The sequence below is a fragment of the Mesoplodon mirus genome (genome assembly GCF_964341445.2).
Source record: "Mesoplodon mirus genome assembly, chromosome: 17".
In the NCBI taxonomy this organism is placed as follows: Eukaryota; Metazoa; Chordata; class Mammalia; order Artiodactyla; family Ziphiidae; genus Mesoplodon; species Mesoplodon mirus.
In genome coordinates, this window is record NC_138993.1 from 7,856,957 (window position 1) to 7,883,107 (window position 26,151).

At 39.1% G+C, this 26,151-nt stretch overlaps 1 protein-coding gene across 2 annotated transcripts; it reads right to left on the reverse strand.

The window, feature by feature from the left end:
• Positions 1-956: 956 nt before the first annotated feature.
• Positions 957-26,151, reverse strand: HSPH1 (heat shock protein family H (Hsp110) member 1). Of its 2 annotated transcripts, XM_082602165.1 has the most exons (19): positions 25,694-26,151; positions 23,061-23,118; positions 21,573-21,651; positions 20,825-20,965; positions 19,966-20,088; positions 17,696-17,795; positions 16,418-16,551; positions 15,728-15,972; positions 14,880-15,108; positions 13,183-13,289; positions 12,805-12,938; positions 10,491-10,699; positions 8,711-8,842; positions 5,834-5,971; positions 4,816-4,941; positions 3,369-3,476; positions 3,148-3,267; positions 2,767-2,928; positions 957-1,852 (listed from the first exon to the last, which is right to left on the reverse strand). In XM_082602165.1, the coding sequence occupies exons 1-19, from the start codon at positions 25,716-25,718 to the stop codon at positions 1,646-1,648; spliced, it is 2,577 nt and encodes an 858-aa protein (XP_082458291.1). In that variant the 5' UTR covers positions 25,719-26,151; the 3' UTR covers positions 957-1,645. The 2 variants fall into 2 exon arrangements, with proteins under 2 accessions (XP_082458291.1, XP_082458290.1); XM_082602164.1 differs by lacking the exon at positions 21,573-21,651.

Consider the following 26,151-nt stretch of genomic DNA (forward strand, 5'->3'; position numbering starts at 1 on the left):
ACCTGGCAAATGGTTAAGATCCTTATAAGAACGTTTTACACAAAAACCAATATTCAAACATTACAAACGAGAATGAATAAAATACTCAATTCGTGAAACACTAATAGGCAAATTTAATGTGCTGAAGCACGCACCACACAAATGGAGACACGTTACTCAATGCAGAACGGTTGTCTGGACCGTGGGCTTTACTACACGCAGAGTAACTTGAGCGCCCGGGTTTGTTCCCAACTCTGATAAATTCCTGTGCGATCTTGTAAATTACTTAACCTCGTGGGTGGTTTTGAGAATCAAACTATGTGAAGTACCTGGTACAGAGTAGCTCAACAGTAGTTATTATAATAGACTGGCAACAGTTAAAAGATGAACACCCCAAACTGGTGAGGGAGGCAACTGCTGCACACTGGTGGGTAGTAACTGTTAACTCATTATCCGCCCTAAGTATGCAGGCCTTCTCCCCGACACTGCTTCAGTTTTGTACTGAGACAAGATTCATTGCAGCATTATTTAGAATATGAGAAACACCTAAAGCCCACCAACATTGGGACTGGCTAAAGTATTTTTATGTATTAATATGTATGTCTTTATAATGGGACTCAGTACAGCAGTGAAGTTATAAAACCTGATCATATTTACTGATTTCCCTGATTGTACACAGAGCTTTAAAAAACAGCCTACACTACACTAACATGCCCCCCCGTGCTGACACATACACACCACCTTCAGGAGAGAAAGGCTGGAAGAGTTGTTTTTTTCTGGGTGGTAGATAAGTTACATTTAACTTTGTAGTTTTAAAAAATTGTAACGTAATCAACATATGCTACTTTTCTATCAGGAGAAAGTCATTCTCATTTAGAACAGTGATACCGTATATAAGAAACAGCAAAGAAGGAAAGTTGGATTTTCAGTTTACACCATGCTGCTCCAATCCCATTTTTAAGTTAGTGACAAAACTGTTTAGAAATGACACCATAAGATGAACTTTATTTTAAAGCTCATAAGAGGCTTCACAATATCAGTTACAAACAGAATCAACGTTTCTTCCATGTTACACCTTCACATGACAATGCACTGCATAAGGAGAGATAAATTTTAAAGGTTTTGTTCTGCATGCCGCTAACACATTTCACTAGCTTTTGCTTTTAGTCACTGGATTTTTAATAATATCAAAGCAAAAAGTGATATTCTATTGGACAGAATTAATTGTAGAAAGCCCTTATGAAATCAGACTTAGTCTTGTTTATAAACATCCACACCCACACGCATGCTGAAACGGAGAGCAAAATGCAAGAAAACTACCTTGGCAGGAACAAATGCTTAAAGAGTTTCATCACAGCCCTCTTGGATACACTTTGTTTTCTCCAAAGACAAAAGTCAATTTCATCCTCAGTGATGCAAATGGTAATACTGCACAGAAGCTTAGTATGAATTCACAATTCCACAGGAATCTGAAGTTACCAAGGCAATTTTCCCTTTTAGGATCATAAAGACTACAGACTTAAGCTTTTTCTTTTTCCATATAATACACAAAATTTCTAAACATCCTTAAAAAAGAAAATATAAATAGTCTCAGTATGTCATGTAGAATCACATACTATGGCAAAAATATTTTATTAATTGAAGGACTAAGTCAGCTTAATGTCATCTAGTCCAAGTCCATATTAATGGAACTCTTCTCGTTAGGGTGACATTCTCCATTCTGATGTGGAGGCTCAGCACTGAAATTGCTTTTGCCTTCTAAGTCCTCTTCCTTTTTGTCAGCACTCGGGCCATTTGGAGTTCTTTCCAGTTTGGGTGATTCAATTTTTGGTTTGGGTTGTGTTACAACAGGTTCACAAGTGTTATTCAACTCCTAAGAAAGGAAAACAAAACTAATAATCACACTAACTCCAGTTCATTTTCAATTCCTTTCCTACATACCCGAGCCAGTATTTTTCTACCAACTCCAATTATACACATCTCAAAAAACTCCATGTGCTCAACACATTTGCCCAAAACTATAGCTTGAAGCCTGATCAAAAGAGACGTGAATATTCTTCTACGGTATGTCAGGGACTCAATAACTACTCACATATTATTAACCCATTTAATCTCACAGCAATTATTAAAAGGTAGGAATTATCATCCCCACCTATGGAGAAGAGGTTAAGTAACTTAACCTCAGGAACAGAAAATGTAGTGAGCAAAGAGCTGGAATTCAAGCTTACAGCCCATGACCTCAAAGGCTCATGTTAACCTTCACTGGGTTTGAATATTCTTCCAGGCAGAAAGCAGTTCCTTGGTTTTCTTCCCAACTTCCTTCAAGCCTCATGCACTCAGCAAGGCCTTCCCTGATAAAAACTGACCTGGGTCCCTCTCCACCGCCCCAAGTTTCCTAATCCCTTTTGACTATTTTCCCCTCGGCACTTAATACAATCTTAATACAATGCTTGTTTATTGTCAAGTCCTCCTCCCACCGGCAGGTGACTTCCACAGGGGCGGTGACTTTCTTTGTACACTGACAGTTTAACTCCTAGAACAGTAACTGGCACACGGTAGGGGCTCAACAAATATATTTGTTGAACTAAATGAACAAATGAAGAAATAGAAATTTAACAGAAACTCACAAGGTATTCCACATTTTGTAATGTCAATAACAAACTCAGAAACCTGGTCTTGGGATGAGGTAAAAAGATTTAAGCAAAAATGGCTATGTTCAAGGTTCAAAGGATTGCAACCAGAATCCCTAAGAAAACACAGCAGTATACACTAGACAATGACACTCACCTTTATTTTTGCTCTAATTTCCTGAGCCCGTATGACGGGATCCTGATCGAGACTCTTTTTAGCCTGAGCGTTCATGATATTATTCATCCACTCCATCACTTCATTAACAGACTTCTCAACCTTTTTCATTTCAGACTCATCGATATGGTTATACTTCTCATCCTAAATGGAAAACCCTGGTCATTCTGTAGAATTAAGTGTATTGAACAGTAACATCTAACTTGACCCAATTTTCCATGAAGTTCACATGTACCTCTGGTCTCACACACCAAAACCCAATTTCTCATTTAGGAACGAACATCTGTTCACAATGAAGGTTCCTCGACTTGAACGCGAGCTTATAAATCTAGGGTAGCTTCCTCGCTCTCTACAGAGACTTACGTTGTCCCTAAAGTCAGCTGCTATCTTGGCGTACTGCTGCAGCCTCTGTCCTAGGTCTTCCAACAGTTTTGGCCGTTCTTCAGCTTCTTGAAACCGGACTTTAATTGGAGTGCCAATTTTCTAAAACCGAGTGTAATAAATCAGTATTTGTCATAATTATATTTTAAAAGTCTATCATCTAAAACACACGTACTGCTTTCTAGGGGGAGAGAAGGGCCTACCATTAATTCCTCCAACTTGTCGACATACGCCTGCTTAGCCTGGTCCTCTCCTTCCTCATAGAGCCAGTTCTCAGTCTCTGTGAGCAGCCTCAAAAACTTTTGATGATCCTACATACGGAACACAAGAATCAGTATTAGTGGCAATCTTACTTTAAAATAGTCAAAATAGTCGTCCTCAGAAGTGTTAAACATCAAGTAGCTCATTTCATTTCTAGGAAGGCACTGATTAGCTGGATTCTCTTCACTGAAAAATATCAGGGAGCAATAAACACTCCACTATTAGCGCCCTACAATATTTTACAAGAGGGACTGACAGTTATTCTTAGGCTATCCTCTCTGTTACACGGGGATATTTGAAAATTTGTGGTAGAATGCTCTTATTGACTTATAATATTGTATTTCAGTAGTCCGATTTTGGGCAATTTGTACACTGAAATGTGGTTATAGAATCACAGGGACTTCCCTGGTGGTCCAGCGGTTAAGACTCCACGCCTCCACTGCAGGGGGCGTGGGTTCCGTCCCTGGTCAGGGAACTAAGATCCCACGTGCCTCGCAGTGCAGCCAAAAAGTAAAACAAACAAACAAACAAACAAATAAATAAATTAGGTCTCAATTAGTAACTTTCTACTCACTTCCACAACTACCAAATACTGAAAGGAAAACTAAACCAGTTGACAATTCAATCACTGAACACACAAAAAAGCCATTCCTAACAAACTCACATAAAGTATGCAGTTATACTCTAGCTTTAGGAGGTCTAGCTGGTTTGGGTCATCTCTACTTCAGAATCCCAACCATAAGAAATCCAGCTTCAGAGCTGAGAAAGAAATATATTACAAAGTAGCCTCAGGATCTCAGGACTAAAATAGACTCCCGAGTTTAAATTCTCTTAAGTTCAGAATTAATTCCGAAACCACTCTAGACTTCTAACTAGCCAATTTTTCTCCAAGGCCCATCTTTCACAAATGAGCTTCAGGGATTTGCTTAGAGCCATACTGCTCCTGGGAGCTGACAAAAGCCTAAGGGGAATACTGGTGCCTGATAAACTCTGGAATGACTGGATGAACGAGCCTTATGGGATAAAGCAATGACAGAGCAACCAAGGCACCAGAGTCATAAAAAAAAGTCTGCGGCCTTTGAAAGCAAGGATTTTCTCTTATTTATGTTTCTAGGCCACAGTAACTGTGATGTCACAGACTATGAATAAGAGTGCCGACTGGTTCTTTCTTTGAGGGTAAAAACTAAACTCATTGGGATAAACTAGAATAAAATGGCACATCACTAGTGAGCCTCTCCCTCCATGACTTTGTTTATACAACTTCTATTTCAAGCTGTTTTGTTTTCAAAGAGCTAAACTTACATAATCTAGTAGAGGTTTAAATGTCAAATTTCATATTAAACACTTCATAATGAGATTATCTGGATAAAAACAGAGCCTTAAACATACCTGCTCACATATAAATTTTTCATATGGTCCACACAGCTTGTCCCTGAACTCGTACACATATTCCTCCACTGCATTTTTAGCATCATTTCTCTCCTTTTCCAGTTTATCCTGCATTATCATCTTACCCTGTCAGGAAACAGAAAAGGTTAATTCCAGTCTTCTGCTACCTGTAACTATATTTTAACTATTTAGATTCTGGAGTTAACAAAATCAAGGATTATATATTTAAAAAAAAATCAGTCTTAACAGTTATAATTTATACCTTATAAAATTCTTCCAACAATTCCTACAAAGTTCTTCATTTTCTAAATATACAGAATGAGGTTTTTTTTAAACATTATATAATAAATTACATAGCTTTCACATTTCAGATTTAATACTAAGGAAAAAACCAATCTATTGCTTTTATACAATTTTGTTTTCTTTTATGTAGTTACTTGGTTGTCTCCTACTGGGATTAATACTGACCAATGTATAACAGCCACACAATTCTGCCACCACATTTTAAAATCAAGGATAAATAAATGTACTTAGAGTCTATTTATTTACCAAATATAATATAAACGGAATAGAGTTTATTATTAAGTTTCTAAATACAATGTTCCCATCTCAGTAAAGGAAAAATGAATCTCAATTATTTCATATATGTAGACTACAAAGAAGCATAATGTATTTTAACAGAAATATTTAGTGTGGCCTGAGATACCAATTGTATTGCTCCCTGGGCTAGAAGATATTAGCACCCAATTTCTTCATAAGAACTTGGGCAATCAATTTTATACCAAGCAGAATGATCTATGGTATAGATTTCTTTAATAAGGTTACAAAAATATAAACAAAACTTGCTTAGAGAAATTTAACTGAAAAAACCATTAGTTTTGGCTTCATCCTATCCCTAAAAATTGTATAAACTTATGAGATATGAGAAAGAATTATAGCCATTTATCTATTAGAAATATGCATAAAAGGGCCAAACTAAACACATTCCAAAATAAAAATATGTAAATGAAGTACTTACTTCTGTTTCAATATACATGTTAAGAAGGTCTTTCCCTAACTGCCAGACCAAGTTGGCTTCAATTGGCAGCTCAACATTCACCACCTTTATTTTGGGTTTTTTAGCTTCTGGAGGCTGGTCAACTTTCTTTTCATTAGCCTTGGGAAGAGGGGTTAAAAAAAGAAAAAAAAAAGGAGAAATTCTTAACTAATCCTTGAATAACAAAAATCTCCCTATCATACTTACTGAGGACTCAGGAAAAATTAAAATCCCTAAAATCATAAAATTGGAAGAATGTATAAGAGATCATCTAATTTTCCACCCACGCATTTTAAATCAGGGCTGCAACTGCACTTAAACATGCCACACTTCCCTTCAAGAATTCACCAGTATATTTTTCCTTTCATATTAAATTTAAATTTAATCTCTCCTGCTAAAGCTTTTCTTCATCAGTCCTTGCTTTCTAATCCCTTTAAGCAATGTTTGCGACTCCAAAAAGGCAAAAATATTATTATTAAATTACCACATCTTTAAATTATAGTCTACAATCTAATGGTAACACCAGATGGATTTTGACCAACTGCTAAGCATGTGAGGATCAACTCTATTCCTGTAATATATATATTTGAGGCCCTGTATCCCAGCATTAAATGTGCTTTAATTACAATTATCACTACACTGATGAGTGCCTTTTAAAATTTCCTGAATTTGGAAATTACGTACACACACGTATATGTCTATATATATATATCCTTATTTCTACTATCTGCCTTTGAGTCATACCACTTCTCATTAGCAACTCTGCAAGGTCAAAAGATTTTAAAAGGTCTTAAAATGGAAGCCAATGGAACGATGTAGCAAATGCTAAGTTTATTGTAAGTTTTTCCAAAATACGTAAATACAGGGCTAAAGAAGTATCTCCTATGGCCTTTAATTTTCCAAGCCTTTCACAGGCTTTTATATTTTCATTTATTAATTTTCATTATTAATTTCATTTCATTAATTTCATTTCATTTCATTAATTTCATTTATTAATTTTCATTTCTGCAGGTTCCTATAAGCACAAATGACAAAGAACGCAATTTAGGAAACTCAGCTGTAGGACAGATTAGAAGATAACCGAGGGTTATGTAACATGTACCCTGATTGGCTGAGATGGTAAAACAGGGACAAGCCCACGAGGCACAACAAGCACTGACACCGGGGAATTTCGGGGAGTTGGGAAGGATGTTAAAATTCTAGGCTCTTTATGTAAGAAACTGGGACTTGAAAGAGGTTCAGTGGCTTGGCTAAAATTATAAAGACAGAGACGGGACTAGACCGCATGTTTCCCAGACTTCTGTTTCAGCGTTCCTTAGAAATCACACATCTGTGAAGTGCTGTGAGCTGCAACCCTAGCAATGATCTGGTCGGTCAGCCTGCAAGGTCCATGTCTTCTTCTTCCCTCTAGTGCACGAGAACCCCCCAATATTTTTTTTTTTTTTTTTTTTTTTGCTGTACGCGGGCCTCTCACTGTTGTGGCCTCTCCCGTTGCGGAGCACAGGCTCCGGACGCACAGGCTCAGCGGCCATGGCTCACGGGCCCAGCCGCTCCGCGGCATGTGGGATCCTCCCGGACCGGGGCGCGAACCCGTATCCCCTGCATCGGCAGGCGGACTCTCAACCACTGCGCCACCAGGGAGGCCCACCCCCCAATATTTTGTGCATGCTCTGGGGGCATGAAACACAGAAAGAAAAATGACACCTACACCTGGCAAAACACAGGAGTGCAACAGATATTTGGGGACCAAATGGATGACAGTCACACGTATGCAGGTTAAGTCACGATAAGACTATGTAGCCGAACAAAATTAAACCAGCTACTGACAAAACCAACGTATCACAAAACGGCATCCGACGTGGCACGGACGAGGAATCCTCCAAGGGGGTCTGTGGTAATGTTCCAAAGGGTTTGACGCTAGTGGTCCCACTGACAACTAAGAACATAAGATGCTAGCCAGTGTCATGCTCCAGACAGTTACTGAGGCCACTGGCCTGAGTCGGTTAATGCTCAACACTAAGTGGTGAAGGGGAGGGATGCTGAAGTTAAGGAGCCAACCACTGCAGAGAAAGCAACGCTGCTACACCATCAACACATACCTCTTTACCAGGAGAAAAAGCAGGTTTCCAGAAATCAGAATCAGGACCTGCAGCTCATGTCAGGGCCCCCAAAGGATCAATCAGGGCATGGGAGATTAAAAACCAGAACCTTTTACCAAGTGCAACGTGCATTTGGACCCCAAGGGACAATTCTATAATTCATGTGAGGGTAAAGAACTCTGTCCTCAGAATGAGAGAAAACCAGACTACTAATGAAAGTTAACGATTTACAGCCAACCCGCACAAAGAATGGAGATCTGCAAAGTGCCGATCTGGGATAGCCATGGAAACTTATTACCAGGTCATCATAATTAATTCATATAAATTTGACAGGTAATTTGAGAGGAGAAAAAAAAGTTTACTAGACTACTCTAGCCCGCGTTATTTATCATCGGATGAATTCAAGTGAAAACTAATCACACAGCACCAGGATGTATCTGTTTCAGGTGCTCGCAATCGCGGATACCTCTAGTACTAGAGAAGACAACAAAAGGTATGCATTCGCCTCCTGTTGCTTGGAGTGGCGGTTACTGAAGAGAAGCTTTCAGGTCTAAAAAGCAGGATACTCAGTTCCCTCAGTTGAGCTGGAGTACCTCTAACTGGTTTTAGTTGGAAAAGACAGAAAATTATCAGAAAAAAAAAAACCCTACATGGAATACGATAACCTGGTGCTTGCTCTTGAAACTGCGGATTGAATGGTATCATTAGTGATCACATGCTGCAACACTGTCTAACGGAATGAACTGGAAGAGTCACTCACTTTGTCAGCATCTGGGGTTTTGTTTTCTTCTGAGGGAAGTTCAGGTGAAGGGGGAGCCTGTGAGGATTGACGGCCATCAGTTTGTACCTGGGGCTGTGTTCCAGCTTCACTGCTGTCTTGCTGGATATTTTTCTGAAATGAAAGCCCAGGCACAAAGGGTGTAGAAAGCAGGTGCACTTGTATAAACGTAACAGGTTACAGGGCACCGGAGGCCGTACACACTCAATTCCTGAAACCTTCACAGGCAGGGGGGAGAGATACTGATACAAGCATACAAACACAGAGTATTTGAAAACCTCTTAGATACTGTAAACCTGTAAGAAATTCTTTGAATGATAACAGTTAATGTAGTTAAACAACACACGTAGTAAGCGTTTTGACTGATATGATGACAATCAAGAACCCTCCTTCAAGAAGCTTCCATCTAGCCTTGTACAGATATTAACTCTCAAAAGCATAGGAAGCAGATTTACTCTAGGCCTCTCTCCCAGAAACAAGCTCCCCAAAACCTAATTGCACAGCGGCCATCACACATCTCGACACATCTCCATTTCAGTGAACCGAACAATTACATAAAACAGCCGACGGTCAGTTATCTGGGGGTTCACCACCTCAGTTTAGAGAGACGCAAGACCCTCTCTGTCCCCACTTTCTTTTCATGATCCAACTATTTACACCTCAAAAACTCCCAGCATAAGGAACAAATGCTACATGTTAACAGACACCTCAATCCCCAGTAAATCAGTGCTTGCTATGATCTTTTCCCATCTTTGGGAGAAGCCTGAAACATTCGAATTTAACTACTTGCTGCCCACCTGGAAGTCTCTCATGTTTTTCTTTCAGAGCTTCGAGATCCTAAGGCAGACACTGAAGTATCCAGAAGCAAGGCACTCCTGGTGTATATATATACCCAAAAGGTACTAAGAGACTGGATACAACAGGCATTAGAATAATGGTGTCTGTAGCCTAATGAGAAAGTATGTGGCCCTGGTCATTTAATTCATTACACTGAAGTTCTTCTTGATGAGACCAAAACGAAGGCTCAAATGCTAATGTTCTTTAAATGTTCTAGGAACGATCATAGTTATAATACCTTCTTCACATCTGAACTGAAACACTGTAACTGCCTACACCTCTTCATTTAAACTATTTCTGATTATTACCCAGAAGTGAACTGTAACAGCTCATCTATTTGAAAGCTTCCTAGAATTCGCCTGTAGACCGTGTAAAACCAGCATTCATGCTAATGCCGTCTACATTAACGTCGTGGACAGTAACAACTTCTGTACTCCAGGCGGACACTTCACCTCCTCCCTCCCTAACACAGCAAACCGTGTACATGAAAGCAAGTAGGCTCTAAAACGCCCAAGCCAAAATTTGCCATACGACCAAAAAATAAAACCAAAACCCCCCAAAAACCACAGCATTAATATTTGCTATGTATTTCCCTAAACAGTTCTTGTATTTAGTCTTTTTTTTCTGAATCATCAGTCGGCATTTGATTTCTCAAATGGCCTTTGTCTTTAAAAAAACAATTCAAAGAACCTTTACCCATTCTAAATTATCACATGCCAGTTCAAATAAAGCTACACAGAATTTAGTCACAGTTCACCAAACTCCACGCTGTATATTACTGTCATCTAGCAACTGCTTGTCATCATTAACCAAAATTTTAATCACAATTAAGAAAAGTATATTTTAACCCTTCCCTACCTGTCTCTTAGGGCTTAGAATTAAGTCAACTATATACTCAAACTCAAAGGCTTACCCACAAACTTACCTCGGCATCTGGGTTTTCTGATGGCCTCTGATTCTGACACTCCATGTCTGCTTCGACAGAAGACACTTCGTTCTCCTCGGCTGGGATTTTCTCCACCATAGACGCTGTAGATATGGTGAAAATGCCGTGCGTATTGACTCGCACTTTGACTTTCACTCTAGATTTTTCTCCATCCTTCTGTGCCGAAACATTCTGAACTATGAAGCGGCCTAGGACAAAAAGAAACTGACAATTTCAGAACTGAATCTAAATCTATCGAGCAAAGGCTAAGAAATATTGCTATTCCAAAATCTCCCCGTTTTCTCTACCAACTGAGTTACATTTAAGCCTTTTAATGTAAACTATAAACACAACCTCTTCAAATAGACTCCTAAGTACACAGTCTACTTATCATACTTGGGATTAGTCTGAGTATGTCATAAAACCTTCAAAGGCAAGGGCACTCTTGTGACTTTCTGTTGAACACTCCGACACAGACACTGTGTGAAGGCTGATGACAAGCTGTCCCCCCGCTGCCTCCTACCCTGTTTCTCCAGGTGAGCACAACCTCGACATGGAAATCTCAAGTGTAAGGCAGAGGATATCAAGCGCTTCCTGCATTTTGATTCTGTAGGGCCTTTCCTGGGAATACTGTTTTTCTGACTGAATGATCTAAACATTTTCCTATGTTTCAAATAGGAGAGGTGAGCTAAAACCTGTATCAAAGCCTGAAATTATCATGCATTACAGAGCAGTTCCAGAGCAGTCCTGAGTAGGAGTTCAGAGTGCTGACCCTGACCCAGACTCTCTGGGCTTGAATCCTGGCCGTGTGACCTGCTCTAAGTTACTTTATCTGTACCTTTGTGGTTTGAGGTGACAAGTGTTTTACACTGGGCACTTAAAACTATGGAACCAAGGGCTAAGTGTTAGTTATCACCTCCACCAATAGTACCGTTACTACAGAAACCGGTAAACAAACTTCAGTAGTTTGAACCTGTTCTGTGCGGAGGACTCTATGGGATTTCACAGCCTTGGAGTTAACGTGCTGTCTACACAGACATACAGAAAGGTAGATTCATTAAGTAGGTCGGTGAAATATGTTGGGATAGACCTTCACTAATTATCAAATCACTAGGTTCAGGAAATAACTGCCGTAAGATGCAGTTAAAGAAACAGCATTGACTAAAGGGTATCCAAGAAGGCTCACAGGAGAGACATGTAAGATGGATCTTGAAGTCTGTGCAAGCTTCTCAGTTTTGGTGATAAAATGAAAAATCTGATGCCATGCTAAAGAGCTTAGATTTTATCCTCTGCACAATAGGGACTAGAATGCAGCCTGTCAAAATTTTAGTCTATATTCAATGATTTTCTTAAATTATCTATAAATAAATTCATAAAAGCTGTTTTAAAAAATAAAAACTCCCGTGTCAGAACACTTTTAGTTTTGTTTTTTGTTTTTGTTTTTTTTGCGGTACGCGGGCCTCTCACTGCTGTGGCCTCTCCCGTTGCGGAGCACAGGCTCCGGACGCGCAGGCTCAGCGGCCATGGCTCACGGGCCCAGCCGCTCCGCGGCATGTGGGATCCTCCCGGACCGGGGCACGAACCCGTGTCCCCTGCATCGGCAGGCGGACTCTCAACCACTGCGCCACCAGGGAAGCCCCACTTTTAGTTTTAAGTAGTAAGAAAGAAAACACAACTGGCCAGGTTAGACTCCTTCAAACAATTTCATTATGAAATGGTGTGGGGCAAAGGTGAGCCCTGAAGCGATCTAGCAATACTGGCAAATTTTACCAGTATCCTGGGAAAGAGACAAGGCCATTGAAGAAGATGCCTGTGGCTCTCCCAGATTTTCAAAGTTAACTATGGGTCAAAATAGATGGATAATGTCAAACCTCCCCAGGAAAAATGTAGCAATAAAGATGTATTTTTTTAAAAAAAGATGACAGTACAAAGGTACATTTGAGAAGTAGCTTCAATGGTTTCCAAGCCAGGTTTTAAGCAATATTCTGCAAGTAACATTTCACCCAGAGAAAAGGTTAATATTAAAAGTAGGTGATAATCCTTTAAGCATAGACTGTATCAGAAAAGGAAAAATACTCAAGTGCTCCTATATATATACACTTGAAAGCAACAGCAGCACCAGCAAGTCACTGCATCTCTATAGGCCAGTTTATTCACCAATAAAACAGAGATTTCCCCATCACCACTATCCCAAAATGAAAATGTCTTCACATGGCATCGTCCCACTCAACATTGCTAAGAACAGAAAAAATGTTTAAGTTTGCACACTGACTAAGTCAAGTCTTCAAAAGAGTAATTACAATGAATTGCTTACCTATTTTTGCTTCTGGATATGGAACTCCTTGAGGATCAGAATAGAAAGCTTCCAGCTCAAAAGGCCCACTTCTCAAGAAGGTGAGAACTTTGGAGAAAGGAGCAGCATGGTTTCTACTGAACACTTCATGGACGCTAAGAGGAAACAAAGGCATTCAGCTCAGGTGTTCAAGCTCACTGTGCTATGCAAACAGAATAAACACGTTCTAAGAGCTGTATCAATCCCATCTCACCATTTATAACTCAAAATGAGAGAAATATTTTGGTAAGTCTGGTTGTTGAAAGATCCCAGTTAATCAAACACTCTACCATGAAACTCATTTGCTAATTTTTCTTTACATTAAAATAAAGTATCTGAAAGTTATTTTCTCCTACATACCCTTCAGCATCTTCTGAATCGTGACTCCAGACCAGAGATATTGGAAAAGGAACTGCATCAGTGACGGAAAATTCTCTAACTTTAAATGCTGGGGAAAGGATTGCACACTTCAAAAAAAAAAAAAAAAAAATTATCATGAGCACATGAAAATTTTCACTCAGCTTTTAATATAAAAGTCAATTCAAGCCCACCTGCCACAACTAAGGAGCTGGTGAGGCACAACTAAGGAGCCCACCTGCCGCAACTAACACCCGGCACAACCAAATAAATAAATATTAAAAAAGAAAAAAAATCAATTCAAATAGAATGGGTAAGTTTAAATTCAAATTCGAAATTGCTTACAGTGTATGTGTCTTAAGCATAAGTGATTTACCATCTAAATACTACGGCAATCACTAGATATAAAGATAAACAGTACAATGCATCTTAGGCTAGCAACTGTTAATTAGTAACAAGTTTCACAGGGGCTGAGGAAAAAACACTGGTCTTTCCAGAAATGCCCTGCTGATAGCAATTTTAATTACAAGCTGTATCACTTTGGAATGTGTATATACATCCAAACAGCTCTGTCCACATTGCCTTTCAAATGTCTAAGACTGAAAAAGGGTAAAACCAAAATGTTCCTATTTTCAAGTAATTTTAGGAATGAAGGAAGTGATGGTCAATTCAAATTTAGGGTAGACAACACCCAACAGACCAACCAGCGGATTTAGACTTGTCACATAAAAATGACTAAATAGATGACTGAACTAAAAGTCAATAAATCTCTGACTGTGTCAATAGCACAGGATTCTTCAAAAGAGAAGCCAAAATAAGCTCTACTTCTAAAGAAACTATAAACTTCCGAAGTTCTGGGGAATTAGAGTTAGTGAAGGAGGCACACTCCATTGTCAAGGAAGCAGCAAAAACAAAAACCCCACAAAACACGACGAATCTTGATGACGCAATGGATTACAGGCAATAGTCAGCATCTACATGTTCTTTTTTAAAAGTTTTACACAGTGGTCAGTCTAAACACTTTTCTGTAAAGAATCTACTGCTTTGTATTAAAAAAAACTGTGCTAACTAGATCAAATTTAAACAAATTAACTTTAAACTTCAGTTAAAACTACTCAGATTTGACTATAATATCCTGAGTATAAACCAATACTAATTTTTTTTTATCAGTAACTTCTAGATTTTGTGCTTTTACTCTGCCAAACTTCAGGCCTCTGAGCTGCCTCCTTATTGGATAAGCTACAATCAGTTTGGAGGGGGGACGGCTATTTCATCAAACCACCTGTTAGCTAATACTCTTAACCCTGCAGACTTTCCCCACGCCAATTCCTCACTGCACCAGGCTGCCGTTCCCCTGACCTCCTCGGTGCTCTGTGACAACCGTCACCCCCTCACAGCTACTTTGCGCTCCACAGCTGTGTTATCTATGATCCCCTCAGAGTCATGCCTGTTCCTAATCCCCAGCTTGAGAAACACTAGCTCTGTATGTCTTTTCATCTTAAACCTCCTAAACCTTCCAATACTTGAAGCAGATCCTGTGTCCCCAAGGCCTCACCGATTTATGGAAATGTAAGTAACCCCCTTGTGGTGTCTAACTGGGCACTGGGCTCTGCTTTCTCTGTGACCCCACCTCGACGAAGTAAAGCAGAAATGGTTCAAGGCATGAGCCCCCAGAGGGAGAAGGGCTGAGGCGGCAGTACCTGTAACGCACACCCTCTGGCCACTGCTTCATCTGCGTTGAGCGTCGTGCTCGTATCTTTTCCAAAGAATTTGGCAATTTTTTCTTTCACGGCTGGGATTCGTGTAGTGCCTCCAACTACCTCCACAGCACTCACATCTTCTACTTTGAGCTGAGTCTGTTCCAGCAATGAATAAAGGGGAACTTCTATCTTTTGCAGGAGCTCAGCACAGAGTTCTTCAAACTGTGCCCTTGGCAATTAAGAGGAAAACTTCAGAAATCTTTAGAAAACTTATCGTAAGGCCAATATCCTGTCCTATTTTTTAAAAAATAAGTCTTATCAACCCAACATTTTCCCTCAGACACCCTGAACTCCACATGGGCCAAGTTCAACCATACTGTAATCTGTAACTTTTCTTTTTCAAAAAATATACAAAACAGATGCAGAAAGGGCATGAGGAGAAAATCAATTCGACCGGTATTACTAGAAGAAATCACTTTTATATTAAGATTTCCATTTTATTCCTTAATGTTTGAGGTGATCCCGTTTTCATTACTTTGAATATTTCCATTCTCTTCAAAGTATTTCTGCAAAGTATTCTGTGAAACCATTACTGAATTACTGGCCCAGAAATACTAAAAAGTGAAAAATACCCAAAAGACTTCACTACGAGGGCATTGAGCACAGATCTTCCTAAAAACCCTCTTTGCAGAAGCAACCCTAGTTCTAATGACATTGGCAGTCTTTCCAGCAGATACGGTACAATCCTGAAATGTGGGCCAAGACTCAACACCACAGCTAGAGCTGACAGGCGGACTACAGTTTCAGCAAGAAGTTCCTTCTTTAATCTGTCAGAATTCAAGACACACCTGTTCATCTTTCCCGAAACATCTTTGTCATTCATAAAGCACTCGATATTCAGCGGTAGGTCCGTGCTGTTAGAGCTCATTAGCTTCTTCAATTTTTCACACTCCTGATACAGACGAAGGAGTGTTCGAATTTTGGATTTTGCGTCCAACTTGTACTTAGTTTTAAATTCTGCACAAAAATGTTCCACTAACTTTGCATCGAAGTTTTTTCCTCCTAAGAAAGGATCAAAAGCTGTTCCCAGTACCTAATTCAGTTAAAACAACAAATAATCTGGTTATTTCAATCATATTTGCAACTGGAATCTTAAATATCGCTATGCAAACAACCGAAGACTCCTAGGCTCAAAATTTCTATTTAAACTACAACATGAAATCCAAGTCAGTCAGGAGACATGTAACTACAAAATCCAAACGAAATGTTAAGTCTCTAAGATATCTTTAATTTTAATGATTACATAGAAGATAACCTTAAAAAGCTTTTCTTTCCTGAGCAAGAACAATTAAAGAGTACCGAAAACAATTACATCGTCTTTATGGAGGACCAACCTTAGCAACAACTCTTAGTTAATATCTTTACCCAAAACTCTTCATTACCTAGAAGAGCACAATCAAGAAGCTCAGTAGCCTAAAGTAATGACAATTGTCACACATTTAATATTTGGGTCACTTATTTCTGATTTATGACTTTACCTTCAATTTTCCCTTGTTAAAGGCACAGGCAGACACTTGAAAAGCTGAATGTCCCATATCAACAAAAACCACTACTCGAGGTTTCTCATCCAGGCCTGGGAGATCCTGCTTATAAATTCCATAATTCAAAGCAACTAAAAAAAAATTAGTATGTTTCAATTCTTTGGTTCACATTTTCTTAGGAATTTCATTGTTACCAATATAATCACACATGCAGGAAACCTGACTGTACTTCCATTAATTAAAGGTGAACATATTTCTTTTATATCTGACTTCATACTTTGTCCCTTTTTGATTTTAGAACAATGTTCTATCACTTTTAAATATATGGAGAGATGTGACAGAGAAGACATACGTAATGCAAAAACAATGGCATGTAAACCACATGTAACCACACACAAACAACATCAGACTCATTACACAATACTTACATTTTAACCACAACCTGCTAGGAGACTGCTTATCCAAAAAAATTAAGAATTTAATATATAACTACAGCAACTGCATTTCCTGCCAATTAGATTCAAGGCACATAACTCATCTATCTTAAGTAGTGTGTGTTAGCTTTTTCTGAATTTTGAAACCACTGTATTTCTAAATATGTGTACTTAAGAACACACCTTTATCAATTCTTTAAGAGTTCTTAAAGCATCTATTAAAAACATACTAAACAAAGTCTTATTTGCTTTGCCTGAATACACTACATTGTAAACGACTTTGAGTGCATCTGTATCACAAGAAACTGATACAAGGTCTAAGAGGAGATAAGTGAGTGCCCTGCTCTCCACTATATCCATTCCTACCAAGGTGCCTGGCAAACCGTGCAGCTTAAATCAATATCTGATGTAAGATGAATGATCAACTCCTAACCACATACAATCGGGAAGCCTATGAGGGGGAAAAAAAAACTTAAGCTAAATCGACAGTCAAGGTAGTTCTAAAAGCCAAAATCATGAGGTTTTGGGAAAACTTGTTTCTTAACTATAAAAACAAGGTAAGGAAATAAAAAACTAAATCCAATACAACTAATTTAAAGGATTAAAAAATTTACACATGAGAATTTCCTAATGAAAACAGATTCATATATTTGACAAAGTGCCAATTTCTCATTAAAACAAGCATCTGAAAGGCTAGAATTTTTGCTTTCAAACCTAACACGTTTTTTAATAGGCTGTGTTTCTACACCTACATGAAAGTGTTTAATAACAGGACCTGGTGTGTCTTAACTTTAGTTTCGAAAGTATGTTAACTGCTACACAAAAACAGTTTTTTTCTTACCAGCTGTCATGTCGTTCATGAGTCTCAAGCAGTTTAAGCCAACAATTTGTGCAGCATCTAAGACAGATCGCCTCTCAGCATCTGTGAAGAAAGAAGGGACCTGCAAACAAGGGGAAGAATTTTAACTTACCTAGAACACACGAAATAAAACACACAAATCCCTCACAACCATCTGTAACCAATTCACAACAGTCCAGCTAAATAAGTGCCTAGCCAAGTCACAAAACACAAAAAGAATGGCAAGTTCTTTAACTTTCAGAAACAGTAACTACTTTTGAAGAGATTGCCCTAAAATTATAAGTATCAAATTTATTATAACCAAACGTTAACCTGAAATAAAAACTAATCAGGAATATTCATAAGACATCAACAGTTACTTAAATCTAACAAAAAGCTTAAATTTAAGAGGATGAAATACTATTTCCAAACGAGTCTTAAATTTCTACTGACATTTGGAAATTACTCTGCTATGTCAACATTAAATGTAATTAAACTATAAAGACTACAGGAACTTAAAGATAATACAGCTATTTCTAGCCTCTGCCCTTTAGTTTGCTGTTCGCTGGTTTTAAGCATTAATCGTTGGGATACCTTCTAACTCAGTAAACCTGTTAAGATCACAAAAATGAAACTTTTTTGTCAAAGCCTGTTGATTTTTCTAAGAGGAAGAAGAACAAAATCAGCTCAAGGGATAAAGTTTCTTACGGTGTTGTCTGCTAGCTAGATGAATTCTTTTGATTGCTTTCTAGGACAGCACCTTAACTGGCACATTCTTCCAGAGGAGTGTCTAACAATACATTCATATCATCACTTAACTGGAAGGTACCTAAGAGAAAACTTGCTACAGTGGCTTTCGCATTTTCTCCCCAAGTTACCTATAAATGCTTCCGAGAGAGGGACAAGAGCAAAGGTGGGTCTCTGCTCACCTTTCAGATCAGAACGCTTTTGGTTTTCCGTATTAGGTTATTTAAAGACGGGGTGGAGAGGAAGGAAGGACCACTGACGTGTAACTTAACTCTTTAACTTTACCAGAGATTAACAGCATTTCTCCAAGCAATACCCAGACGTTCCTTTAGGAGAACACCTTCTGTCTTGCAAGAGAAATTTCAGCCTTTCTGCCTCTCTTCTTGCAATATCCCAGGATGCACTGCCATAAAGGCTTCTGACAGGTCTGGACAGGCCACCCTGCCAAATAAAAGATGACTTTTCCCCATAGCACAAATTCTCCAGAGAATAATAACGTTGTAGAGGGTGAAAATTGGTACATAAGGACAAAAAAATATTTAGCTACTTACAATGGCTTGTGGCTGTCTAAAGGGCCACAGTACAGAAACGGATATACACTAAATCTGTACTACTAAACTTTCATGTGGGAGAGGTGATTAGGTATAAAATGTACGTAAAGGATCCTTGGGGCAGGGGAAGTGACACCCTGTCCTATACAGGCAGTATAGCCTGGCTGCAATCTCCAGCTCACGGTAACAGCTGTTCTGAGACACGGGCTAGGTAGAAAAGAGATAGCGGGAGAGATTAGAGTAGCTCTCTTAATTTAACTACTTAGAAGAGAAAAAAGAGAACTAAGTCTTCAAAAGAAGAAGAAAGGCCTCTCTTTTTCCTTGTTTCTCTAACCTCAATAACTAACACCTAATCTTATTTTAATGTATACACTTTCCTCCAGATCAAATCTTTACCTATAAATCAACTAACATCATATTTCCTAATCCCTTACATAAACAAGGGAGTGTTAATAAACCTTAATGTAAAAAAAAAAATGACTTTTGTCCATTGCAAATACTCCTTAATAACCTAATTATCAACTGTCCATTGAAAGTAGCGGGCTTGCCAATGCTAAAAAAAAAACCTAGGTTTTGTCACTACTGGTAGGTTACATTTTAAAACTACTTATCACCAAGAACCAACTCACTGGTTCTCATGTGTGGATAAAATTCTGAAAAGCTCTCGTGTAAGTATACAATTGTCTCTCAATACATCAACTAACTTCAGAATATCCTCCAATTCGACCAATCAGTCTGTATTTTCAAAAAGCCTGACAGGACATATTGACATGTAACACCACTCAAAAACCTTTGCAACTTCTGGCTAAAATTACCACTCAAACCTACTACGCAATGCTGCTGAACGCTATGGTATAGAGTGCAGCAGGATTCTGATCTCTAGTAGTAGGACAGCTTTCACACATTCAATACTACAAAGTAACACGAAAAAGGCAAATTAAAATAAAACACACTGCCTTGCTGAACTCTACTTACTGAAATAACACAATCTGTTACTGGCTTCTTGAGGTTGTTTTCAGCAGTTTCCTTTAACTTCGTCAACAGCATGGCTGTTATCTGTTCCACACTAAACAGATGTTCTTCATCCATGTACATTACCTGTATTGAGGAAAGAAAATGCTTTAAATACTGTAGTCCTAGAAGTTACATGCTAATAATATTAACATACAAACATTATTACACATTCTCTTCCAGAAAACCTTTACTGTTATAACTGTTTAGAAAAGAAGGAAAGGAAAGGTAAAAGGAAGAGAAAAAGGGAAAGGAAAGCAAAGAAAAAAAGGAAGAAAGATTCTTCCCCAGAGATGAAGAGAAAAAAAAGCTGGGGCAGATTTTTCCCCTATCCAAAGTACTAGTCAAAGTATTATAGAAGATAGTAAATTTCCACTCTAACTGAAGAGATGAATCACTGGGATAAATATTATTTTGTGTAGATCATAAGACAGGAATGCCTCTGTAGTTTAAAAAAAGATATCTGGTTGTATTACACTGTAGCTCTCCAAACAACTGCAAATGAGCTGTATTGGAACAGACTTTTGTTTGATATGACAACACAATTTAGATTTCTTTAAACACCATGAATTCTAAATCTTATAATTGTCAAGACGTTATGAGAAACACAAATTAAGTTACAGCAGTATATACCATGTGAATAATTTTCAAGGATGATTTAAACATAAACCTATAGTTTAAGAGAGACGAGATAAAAAATAAAAGACCACCTTGTCCAAATAAGGAAACTGAGTTACATATTCATTAAGAATTAAGTACTTTTCTCTGTAGATGAATTAAACAGTTTCCTAGTAAGGAATCTAAGATTGCTTGATTATATTACCTTTATTCCAACTCCACCATTTTTCATTGGAACCAGATCATAACTTAAGTTTTCCTTCTCCTTTTGAATGAAGGGGTCATTGAATGCTCGGCCATGAAATCTCTTGAAATTAGACACTGTATTGTTTGCATGAGTGATTTGCTGCAAAAAAAAAAAAAAAAAAAAAACACTGAGATTTAAATTTTTTTCTAATTTCAACACCTATTAGTACTTCCAGCAATTAAAAAGAAAGTCACTTGTACAACTCAAATCAGAGGGATATAAGTAACCTTCCCCAGAGCCCTGACTTTCTCCATCAATGAATGGACTTTATTATTTCTCCTTTTCCTACAGAAATGCCAGGAGGGAGGCAGTGAGAGGGATACACACAGGCTTCAAAGTCTGCAAGATAAACTCAGATAGTGAAACTATCCCTGGAGCTCTGAACAAACCCCAAGAACTGTATATATCACTTTATTACATTCCTTTTCTCCCACTACAGTTGTTTTATACCTAATGAAAAAATGAAAAAGGATATCTAGAAGCACTATAGTCTGGTCACATTTTTTTAAAAAAGGAGTTAATTGTTACAGTAGTCTATTTGTTGAGTCGCTAAGTGGCCAGGATAAGTACTTTGTGCCACAAAATATACTGATTGCTACTTTCCCTATCAATAGCATGGAATGTTAATTATCTATACCAAAAAGCAGAAAACGCAAGGGTAATTCAAAAAGTTTCTATATGAGGTAATGCTTTCAACTGCACGTACATATTTTTGATGATTAGGCTCTGGATATACAAGTCCCACTTCATAGCATATTTCACTCAAAGATGTCAGCAGTGGGAACCTTATTTAAAACACAAAAATAATTAAAAGATGAAAAACAAAGACTTCTAAAGTTATTAGTTTGAAAATACCAAAACAGTTTCCTGTGTACTTCTTTCTCTGATCTACTTCTTTTAAAGAGAAAAATATAGCTTGGCAACACTAGTTTTCAAATAATATGGAATATTTCAAACAATGTTTAAGTACTAAAATTCCTTGCGATGCTAAAACCGAGATGACATATGTCTAGTAATCTACAGGCTAGATCTAAGCCTCAACAGATTTTCCTCACATGACCACAAAAATGCAGTGGGATCCCAGGTCCGGGACATCAGTCTTCTCAACGGCCACATGTGGGGAGGTTGTTACTTCACTAATGTCTCTCCCCTTTGGGTAGGGTACTTTGAGTGGGCATGCCCATTTCTCCTCCCTGCTTTGTTTTTTTGCTCTTTTGTTCCTCTCTTCCAACTAGTCATAATATAGTACTCCAAGGTTTAGAGTTTTCTTTTTTTAGCAATACTATTTTCTATATTAAGAGAATTTTTTCAACTTTTTTTTAAACTAAATAAGTCAACATGTAACATTGTGTAAGCTGAAGGTGTACAGTGTATGTTACTTTGATACGTTTACATATTGTAACAGGCCTGCTTTCAGTCCCTTTCTTAAAAGCCTCTCACAAAAGGGATTTTCGTATTTCATATTTATTTTTTTTCTCCTCAGTCCCCAAAGTTCAAGTTATAATGTGAGTCCTAAAGGGAGCCACATAGGTAAATTTTCAAGTCCCATTAATACGTAAAATTCCAATAACTTATTTAGCCTAATTCATCTAAAATATTGTCATTTCAACATGTACTTGACGTAAAAAATTGATGAGATTGTTTATTTCATTTTAAGCCTTCAAAATCACATATATTTTATACTTCACATTTTAATTCAGATTAGGCACATTTCAAGTGCTCAAGAGCCACATGTAATAGCTACTCTACAGGACAGCACAGGCCTAGACAACAAGTTCTCTTCGTACTACCTTAATTATTAAGTAACCTGAAAACACTTTTAAACACAGAGCTTCTTAGAAGTTCCTTCTATAAAAGGAAGCTTTAACTCTTAAATGAGTATCATGAGAAACTTCACATGAAAGAACTTCATGTGTCTCGTTTTTAAGTTTTAAAAATTAGATACATTAGAAGGTAGGAAAGTTATTAAAAATTAAAGTTGGAAAATTAGAAAGTTAAAGATCTTATTCAATAAAACAAAAGGAAGAGAACAGAAAAAAATAAGTATCTAAGGGCTCATAAGGAATATCTGCATTACAATTCTAAAACTCAAAAATAGATAGGCTTAGGTATTTCGTATTTTTGTATGTCTCTGAGATTTTGCTTTTAAAACTTCTCTCTTAAAAAGTGATCAGAATCCTCTTAAAGAACATACCTGATTTTTGGCTGCAACTCCAATTGTTCTGTTTTTTGATCCAAATGATATGACTGATCTAGAAGAAATTTTAAAAAACATGTTTTACAAATGTTAAAAAGCATAAATGTGGAGGTTTTTTAACTGACAAGAGGAAAATTCTAACATAAATTTCCTACCCCAAAAAAGGAAAAAAAATATCCTACCCATTCTGGGGAAAGGGGGCACAGTACAGCACAATTTTGGACTCCAAAGCTTTGGTCAGCTGTTTAATTGCTCCTCTGAGAATCCAATCTAGGCGGCAGCTGCACCCCACCCTGGCCCCCACTCCCGTCTGCTCAAGGCTCAGAGGACATTTTCCAGTACTGCAAGCACCAGCATAATTCTCCAGGCCCCAATTATTAGCAAGTGGACATTAACTCTGAAAATGCTTTGAATAGTTAGAGTATTATTAACTTGGTCCTAGCCACGATTAACAAAATATGGTGTAACTACTTCGCAGTTACCAACTCCATACAAATCTAAACGTCACTATCCTACCTACTGCCGCCCTGATATACCATCTGACTCTTTATGATCAAAGGTTTTTAGATAAACAGAAACAAGTGGGCCTAAGTTATGCTTCCGGAGTTTAAAAGCACAAAAGAGGGTCCTATACAGAAGACTCTACTTGAGGAAGCCAAGTAAAAATGATGCCGAGCAAGTACCACAACAGAACCAAGTATAAATGCTGAGCAAAAGGACTGAATAATCAGTTACATTTTAAGTCAGCTCTGAAGAGATGAAGTGACTTGTAACTGTTAAACAGCCTTCTGAGCAATGGAAATAGAATGGTAGCACAGAGCAGAGAGAAGCACAATAAAGTCTTGTCAGAAGGATGAAAGTGAATTAGGTTTTAGATTACAGGGCAGGTAGGAATAATGGTGTGATATGAGCAAAACGGGAATACACTGAAGGCATTAAATATCAAGCTGAATCAAATTTAAACTTGCTATAACAGAGACATCTTAGACCTAAATTATCTGAGCAGGTGCTAAATAGCATCTTAACAGCCAGAGAACTGTTGGAGCAAAGGCTAGAGCTTTAAAATACCTTCCAAAAACAGAATATCACTCCAAGCTCAGAGTAAACATATAGTTGCAGAACGAATTTACTCATTTTCCAAGAAGAGAATCAAATTAATTATACTAAACAGAAATTAATAGTAGCCAATGCAGTTAAGTCAAACAACTATTATATAAAAAATATTAAGGGAAACTCCAGTACTGCCCTTGGTTTACATTTTTGAGACACACCTGTCATCTTTAGTTTCACAGTGGTCACTATAGCCACATACATAATCTCTCTCTACTCTCCCTTCAACAACTCTTCTTCCTTTTACTGGACCAAAGAGAACAAAGATGTAAACTGCACCTAAGCATGAAAACCTGAGATACTATCTTCTTTCTTACTATACTCCGATCAGAGCCCTTTACACAGCTAAACTAAAAGACTGTAGCTTTATAAAGAGGTTGATGCACGAGATGCTCAGTGAATAGCAGTCTTCCAAATGCTACTGATACTGTCAATGTTTGGTTATTTTCTCACTTCTGTTCACTTTCATAAACGTTCATCTGCACTCAAATAGTGATATAAGCCCAGTCATTTCACCTTTGGGCTCGATGTTTCATTCTATGATTTTTATCTTGGGATTAAGGCACTTAAAAATAAATACCTACACCATTTTCCCTGAGAAGTAAGCAGTTGTTTTTTATCAATGTACACGCAGGCATGTTTGCGTACAATATATTGAGAAATTAAGACTCCCCTCCAAATAAGTTGCTTATTAAAATGTTACCCTTTGCCCACCCCATGCTGCTGTAGAGTATACCATTTAATTCAGTGACAACATCCATCCTCTAGAGGAGTTCTAGCACAAGTGTGCAATTTTTCTTTTCTCTCCTTATTTAAGCCGTTCAAAATTAAAGAAATTAGAACACGATTTAGGATTCCTCTTTAACGGCTTTCATAAAACGAGAAAAAAGGCCGTTTACATCTTTCACAAATGATCCAAGAGTGAGCAAGAAAAGGTAGATTCATCATCAAAGGAGTGATTCTGTGGTCGCTAACTACAATCCGCCCGCTCCCTGCACAAGAAGCAGCATACGAGCTCTGGAAGCTTCCAGCTCATTTCGAGATTCACAATGCGGAAGAAAAAGCTCGGCAGCCCCAGCTCTGCGGTGCGCAAAGACATGCTCGGAGGGAGGGGGACGAGCTGGGGGCGGCTCGGCCAGCTCAGAGAAGCCGGGTGGGGACACGGGGGCGGCCGTGCAAGTAGCTGGCTGAAGCTTCTTGCCAAGAAAAGGGAGCGAAGTCTCGGTCTTGGCCGCAGACCGGCCCCCAGGAGGGAGCCCGCCAGAAGGGACGACCCCGGGGGACTCGACTCCCGGGCTTCTCTTGGCCCCTCGAATCCCAAAGCCCCCTCCCCTACCCGGCGGCTGAGCCGCCGGCATCCCGACCCCACGGAGGGCGCACCGCTCCCCACATCGCCCTTCCTTCGCCCAGGCGCTCCGCGGCCAGCCGCAAGCCTGGGGTCCCCGGGATCCGCAGTCCCCGCCGGCTTGCTGCCCTCGCCCCAGAACCTCCCCCCAGCGCCCCCGCAGGCTCCCACTTACGGGGTGCACCGGTCGCTGAACTCATTGGCGATGGTCTCGATGCCCCCGGCCCGGGCCACCGCGATGTAGCAGCTCTGCGAGCCCACGTCCAGCCCCACCACCGACATGGCCGGCTCTCGGTCCGCCTCCGCTTCGGGTCGGTCTGTGTCCTCCGGCCGCTGCTTCCTGCCCCGGCCGCGCGCGGCTCCCGGGGGGTCCGGTCCTGTCACGCGGACGGACACACGGACGGTCTGCCGGTCTGGCGCCGCCGGATTCCTGGAGACAGTGGCGGCTCGCAGAGGAGTAACCACGGGAGAAAGCTGCGCTCGGTCTCCGCAGGTCGTTCCGCAGTTCGGGCTGCCTGCCTGGATCTTCACCCGCTCGCTCACCAGCGCGCCGCTGAACTACCGACCGGCAAGAGAAGGTCCCAGCGTCTCAGCCTTATGTATCGTACTGATCGGAACTTTCCAGAATCTGCG